Here is a 6339-nt window from a genome sequence, read left to right on the forward strand (position 1 = left end):
ATTTGAATCAATTAAATAATTTAATAAATTCCAATCGGTGGTGGTCCTCCAAACAGCAAATCCCATGATGGTGGAAACGTAATTTGTTGATTCAAATTATCAAACATTCGTAAGTAATCATCTAAGTATTTGACAATATCCAAACTATCCGGTACATTATCACCTTCCGAACAATACTTCATAATTAATAATGTTTTAATCTTTCTACACGTTAACTCATGAAATAATTTCAACGCAAATCCACCACCATTAATCGTATACAACGCAGCATCATTAGCTGAATTATCAGCATTCTTCTCTAACGCTACCCATCCTAACGATTGAAATTTATCCGAATGTTCTGACAACATTTGCTCATTGGCAATATATCGAAACGGTGATGATTGTATATTATGTTTCTCAAATGCAAAACAACTTGTTAGTAAAATCACTTCACGAAATTTATGCTCTTGAATCAATTCGCATAAGTTTGATAAAAACACTTTTGCATATTTCTTCTCAATACCAGAACGAATTTGTAAAACCACAAAATTTCCACCGGGTGATGAATATAATTCACATGCTGTACTTAATAAATCAGAATTTGTATTGTATGGATCGGTACCAATAATTGGTATTAGTGCCGTACTCCAAACTGTTCCGATTTTTTCCAATTGTAAACTTGATATTAGTAAATCAATTGCTAATTGACCAATATTTCCAACAGATACAGAAGGAATTATTAAATATTTATCTTTGAAATCAACTTCTTTAAATAAACGTATCATTTTTAAATTATTTTCTTTAGTTGTGAATTTTTTTAAAATTTTACACTGTCATTATATTTTTGACACTTTGGAAACAAACAATAAATAATACAGATTTGTTTTTTATCATTGTAAAGTGGTGACATCTATCACATAGGTGTGTTAACTATAAATTATGCATAATATTCAAAATTCGCAAATTCTTACCAAATTTGAGAACTAAAAGTCGAAGAATGAGATAAATATGAAAATAATTATGATATTTATGGATGAAATATAAATAAATGGTTGTTTTATGTTTTAGATAAAAAATTCCAGAAGAACTTTAATAGCCTACCGTCTGTCTTTATGTTCCGATTGTGTATACAATATCAATCATTTTGAATCATTTGGTTACTCTATATAGACGTTCCCAAATCTTATAATTCGCGCAATTTATTAAAATAAAATTTTTAAGAATAAATACTAGGAGAACATAAAAATTTAATTATGTTAGGTTGGTATACCTGTTTATAAATCCGTGAGTTGGTAGTATTGATATTATTAACAAATTGGTCTTTCTTGGCTCAATATAATTATATATATATCTCACTCACTTATGATTTTCACATATGTGTCTCTTTTGATTCAAAGCTATTATCCATGCCTGTCTCACTCTTTGAGTATTTATAGTAAAGCAGCCATGTTTTTTTTATATTCGACCAATAGGAATGCTTATAATTTAATATTTATGTCTCTTTTGGTTTGATACTGTTATGTATATACTTAACTCTTTTATGAGAATGCCATGGATATTGAGAAATGTCACTTGTATGTCATGTCCTCCTGTTACTAAATTTTAAAATTTTTCTTCAAAAATCGAAAAGAAACCTTGTAATATGTTTTGCCTATATGGATATCAATTTGTACAAATTGTCAAAAAAGCATTATTTTAGTCAAATCCGAAATTCATTATTATTTATTAAGAAATCCAGCTTATTTTGTTTAAATCTTTAAAGCTTAAAATTAAGAATTTTACCTGTGTATAAAAAGCTAAAAATTATTAAATTTTTTTTTTTTTTTGAAATTTGATAGAAATTGGTATATGGAGTGATTCTGCAAGACCTTTATAAATCCAATAATCCGGTCTTAATAATTTATAGCTTCTATCTATTTATAGAAATATTCCCAAAGAGTTGAAATAAGTGATTAACCGGTTATAATAGCTGTAATTAACACGTTCACTTATTAAAAATGTAAGAAAGTATTGCCAAAATTTGTATTGTTGTATTTTAATTACCGTTTTTTTAGCTTTTGTTAATAAAAATACCGTCAAGTATGAATTGACGAGGGCTCAGAACGAACACAATAACTGAATAAATTGAAAATTAAATTTTTATCTGTGTTCAGTCCGTTTTAGGGTTATATTTTTGTTTGGGACTCAAATACGAAGAATTACCTGCTTAACCTTCAACTTGTTTGTTTGAAACTGTTTTTTAAAAACCGCAATAAATTAAAAATAGACAAAAACAAAAATTTAGGTTAGATATTATAGTTATTGCCAACGGCTTTATTTATTACGTGAGTCTATTTTCGTCCTTAGCCCACACTATAAGCTTAAAAATGAGGGGTTAATCATGGAATTTGATAAGGAATAAGGAAGATTTCCCCCGATCAGAAAAAAACTGGCTAGAGAAATAATACATAAGATAGCCATACTAAAAATTATGTGATTATAGAATGTCTACTATAATTATAGTATGATTGGTAACGCTGGTCATTTGTGACATATTATAATATTTATTATAATTCTAGCGAATGAAAATTACGTACCGTTTAAACTTTATGCAATTGGAATACGTACTTGGTCCTTTTTTTACAGATACAGAACCCTAAGAATAATTGAAAAATATGAAAAAATCATGAGAATAATCAATTTCTTATTACACTTCCTAATTACAAAAAATGTAAATACCGTTATTATTTAAAAGAATTTAAACAATTAGCCTGAGGGGATTTTATAAAATGTATCTTATAAGTTATTCCACCGTTATATTCATATCATAATTAAGTTTTATGATGACAACACTAACATATTTCTATTCACAGAAGACAGAAACGCATCTAATTCTCTTTAATACAAATGATTTAATGAGTCTTAACAGCTGAATGAGTGGAAATATTCAAGGCGCCAAACATACTTCGTTATCGATTACTAGGAAAATAATATTATTATCTGTGGCAGGTCTAGGGTTGGGTGTAGGGTTTGACAGTCATTTCAAGAGGTTGTTTAGTTGAGGAAAAGACATTTGAGCTTGGAATTTAATAGTCCAACCTCGATTTTTACGGAACCGAAAAATGTTCGTATGAATGTTTTTCCTACCCTCTCATACAAACAGTCTGTACTCATTCCTGTAAGAATCGGAGTTGTGCTTTAAATTCCGACGATTTTGATCTATTTTCAGTTTTATTATCTCGATTAGTTAACAAATTTGTGCCTAAATACAGGACACTGGCTGGGCGGCAAGCATGCTGAACGCTTAGGCCTGGCAGTGTATCACGACTACTGCAGGAGCTGTCACAGTGATGACGAGGAGGAGACAATGTCTCATCTTCTCTGTCACTGCCCAGCTCTTGTCATGACGAGATGAACTTACTTGAGCCAGCCTCTCTTTGACGACCTCTCCGATCTAAAGTCAGTCGACGTCAAAGCCCTCCTGCTGTTCTTCAACAACTCCAAATGGTTTATGGAGTAGTGGCCGGGGATGGGCCAACCCATTTACGGTATCACAACGGACCATATGGTCTAAGTGTGTCCCACCCCAGGACAGCCACTCTAACCTAACCTTTGTTAACATAAAATGGCAAAACAGCTATTCTAAAAATGCTGTCAAATACTACACATGACACTAGACATATTTGGTATGTGGTTTAATTCAAACAAAGAAAATAATAAATTACAAAAATCTTATTTATTAAGCAAATCTTCATTACAATAAAGTCTTACTCATACGATAATAATTATTTAAAAAAAAAAAGAAAAGCATAGTTTTAAAATTTTTTCAACAAAATGACTAAAATACATTGTTTAGCCGGATTTTGTGTAAACATTTTTTTTTAAATTGATTATATAAATTATTATTTTACAATTAAAGGCAAAAATATTGAAATACGGCCCCCCGATAATAGCCGATTCGTATTTAATTACTTAAAAAGTTTGCAGTATTGATTATTCTTCAATTAACTTAAAAAATTATACAAAAAAGAAATGGTGGTTTCAAGCATTTTAACACAAGGAAAAAAGTATTAAAAAATGTGATTTTCAGCGCCATAACTACATATAAATTCTTTTTTTATTTGCCTTTTCTAAAAAATTTTTTACCAAAGACTGGTTGAATATCCACCAGGAGGAACTCGTTTAGGTTTTTGTACCTCTTTCTGGACTTCCTTGGCTTCTTCAGTCTGTTTATTATTATCAACATTGTCTTCAGTCTTTGTCTCTTCGGTTTTTTGTTCGTTTTGTTCCGTTTGCACGGTGTTATTTGTTTGATTTTTATTTTCATTCTCTTCTTCCGAAAATACGATCGAAGATTTTAATAAGTTCTTCTTTTTTGTTGAACAATTTGAATTTTGATCGTCATTGCCAAATATTTGGCTGATTTGAGATTGTTTGGCGTTGACTTTTGGTGTAATTGGTTCTGGTGGTCCAAAAAGATCTGTGTGTCCACCACCTGGAGGTTTTAATACACGGCTGGAGTTACGGTTATCATTCATTAATCCAATATTAAAATTTGTAGTAGTCATCTGTAATTAAGAAAAAAAAAGTAATTTAGCTTAATCTTGTTAATTCATGCAAAATAATCATTAGTTTATCTATAGCAATATACAGGACCGGCCTCGATGAAGACGTCAGTCACACGGAGACGAAACCTTTTTAGATAAAGCTACAGCGTTCTGTCAACGTCGGAGGCCCACTAAAAAGTTTCCCTTAGTTTTTCCGTTGTGATTGTTCCCAGAATTGTTGTGTCCAAGATTTCGGACCCAAACATTATATTCCCGATTACTTGGAGGTGCAAATAACCAATAATATTAACAATGAGTGTGCAAAAGGCGTTTTCACTGTATCAATGAAATTCAGCCACATTTACATGGTGGTCAGTTTTGCCAAAATGAAATTGACTTTTCCATCTTTCCCAGTTGAATCATTCCAGAATTCCCTGACCAAATTAGTACTTTAAAATTGCTTTAAGGGAAAGTGGAACTAAAATTTTACAAATAACGAGCATGGAAAATCTTCTTGAGTCTACTAAATGATTCTAAAATTCTTCTTTTCTCTTTTTCACGAAATTCCCTGTCTTTACTGTTAGAAATTGAATTTTCTGGTATTTCCAAATTTTCCAGTATCGCGGCCACCATGATTTATGAATTCAAAACTTTTAATTTAAACCTCTATTGTCTATCAAAATAATCCACCCTATATTTGAGATAGTGTGTAAGTTTGTGTAATAATTCTTTTATAATGATCGAATTAAATTGTCGAAGACATGGCTGAATGATTTTAGGGCCATTTTAATTTTATTACCCTAAAATTTAGTATTTAATGAAACAAAAAAACTATTATTATATTTTATAGAGGTATAAAATTTTAAGACTTTTTTATGTTTTCATAAATATCGAACAAATTTATTCAAGGCTAAGAATAATATTTACAACTGGACAAAAATTTTCTTAAAAGGGCTGCTTTTAGCCTACCATTCGCCACGAAATATCGTACAAATTTCCACGGTGTTTCAAATATCTACCTTTGATGAATATAAGATTCATCTTAATTTGAATACATTGACCCCTAAAAAATCTTACCGTTGACTGACTAAATAAATTAAAATTTGCATACATATCAATTTTTAAATTTTAAAAGAATTTCTTTTTAATCAAAATAGAATAAAACAATGGATAATTCAAAAAAATTTAATGATAAATTTAATTAAAATGGAAACGTTAAATGTTTTTTTTTTTTTACCAGTTGAAACCAGTATATTTAAGCGCGATTTTCCTCAAGTAATTTTTAACCAGAAATTACATGAATTTGTATAAAATTTGTTGAAAATGAACGATAAAAGCTTTGAATTTATTACAAAAATTTGTCAGTTAAAAAAACCACCTTGAGATTTTAAATGAGCCTATTACACACATGTCTTTCAGAAGAATCTGAAAGATGGAGACTTGAACCAACGTTCAAGAACAAAAGCCGGTATTGAATAATTTAAAAGCTTTTTCGATCGTTTTCATAATAAAAACCACCATCACAACTTTATTAAATTGAATAATAATTCTATTGAAAACCATTAAATCGTTTTTTATTTTTTTTCGAAAACAAAATGGCATAAATGTAAGCTGTTTAAAAAATAATCGTTATTCTACAAAATAAAATTGATGAAAATAATTTTTACCTTGTTTCTTTTTTATATAAAACACTTGAATAAACTAAAGTTTAATACAAATTTATTAAAAAAACTATTCACACTTAAAAAATTCTTAACGGAATGAGACTGCTTGTGAACGGGTCAACCAACTGAAAAAAATCGATCTATCGAATGATTCAAGTTGTAACGTA

General features: G+C 29.5%; 2 protein-coding genes across 2 annotated transcripts; both read right to left on the minus strand.

Moving 5' to 3' along the window:
* Positions 1-826, minus strand: LOC123300696 (proteasome assembly chaperone 2). Its single transcript, XM_044883317.1, has one exon. It carries the CDS (start codon positions 765-767, stop codon positions 21-23), a length of 747 nt encoding a protein of 248 aa, XP_044739252.1. The 5' UTR covers positions 768-826; the 3' UTR covers positions 1-20.
* Positions 827-3675: 2849 nt separating this feature from the next.
* Positions 3676-6339, minus strand: LOC123300573 (jupiter microtubule associated homolog 1-like). The gene is made up of 2 exons (XM_044883159.1): positions 6176-6339; positions 3676-4529 (listed from the first exon to the last, which is right to left on the minus strand). The coding sequence occupies exon 2, from the start codon at positions 4527-4529 to the stop codon at positions 4104-4106; it is 426 nt and encodes a 141-aa protein (XP_044739094.1). The 5' UTR covers positions 6176-6339; the 3' UTR covers positions 3676-4103.

This window comes from Chrysoperla carnea, chromosome 5 (genome assembly GCF_905475395.1).
Source record: "Chrysoperla carnea chromosome 5, inChrCarn1.1, whole genome shotgun sequence".
NCBI classification, from domain to species: Eukaryota; Metazoa; Arthropoda; class Insecta; order Neuroptera; family Chrysopidae; genus Chrysoperla; species Chrysoperla carnea.

Coding starts and splice junctions, on each gene's coding strand:
- LOC123300696 (XM_044883317.1), bottom strand. CDS start 767: ATGATACGTTTATTTAAAGAAGTTGATTTCAAAGATAAATATTTAATA.
- LOC123300573 (XM_044883159.1), bottom strand. CDS start 4,529: ATGACTACTACAAATTTTAATATTGGATTAATGAATGATAACCGTAAC.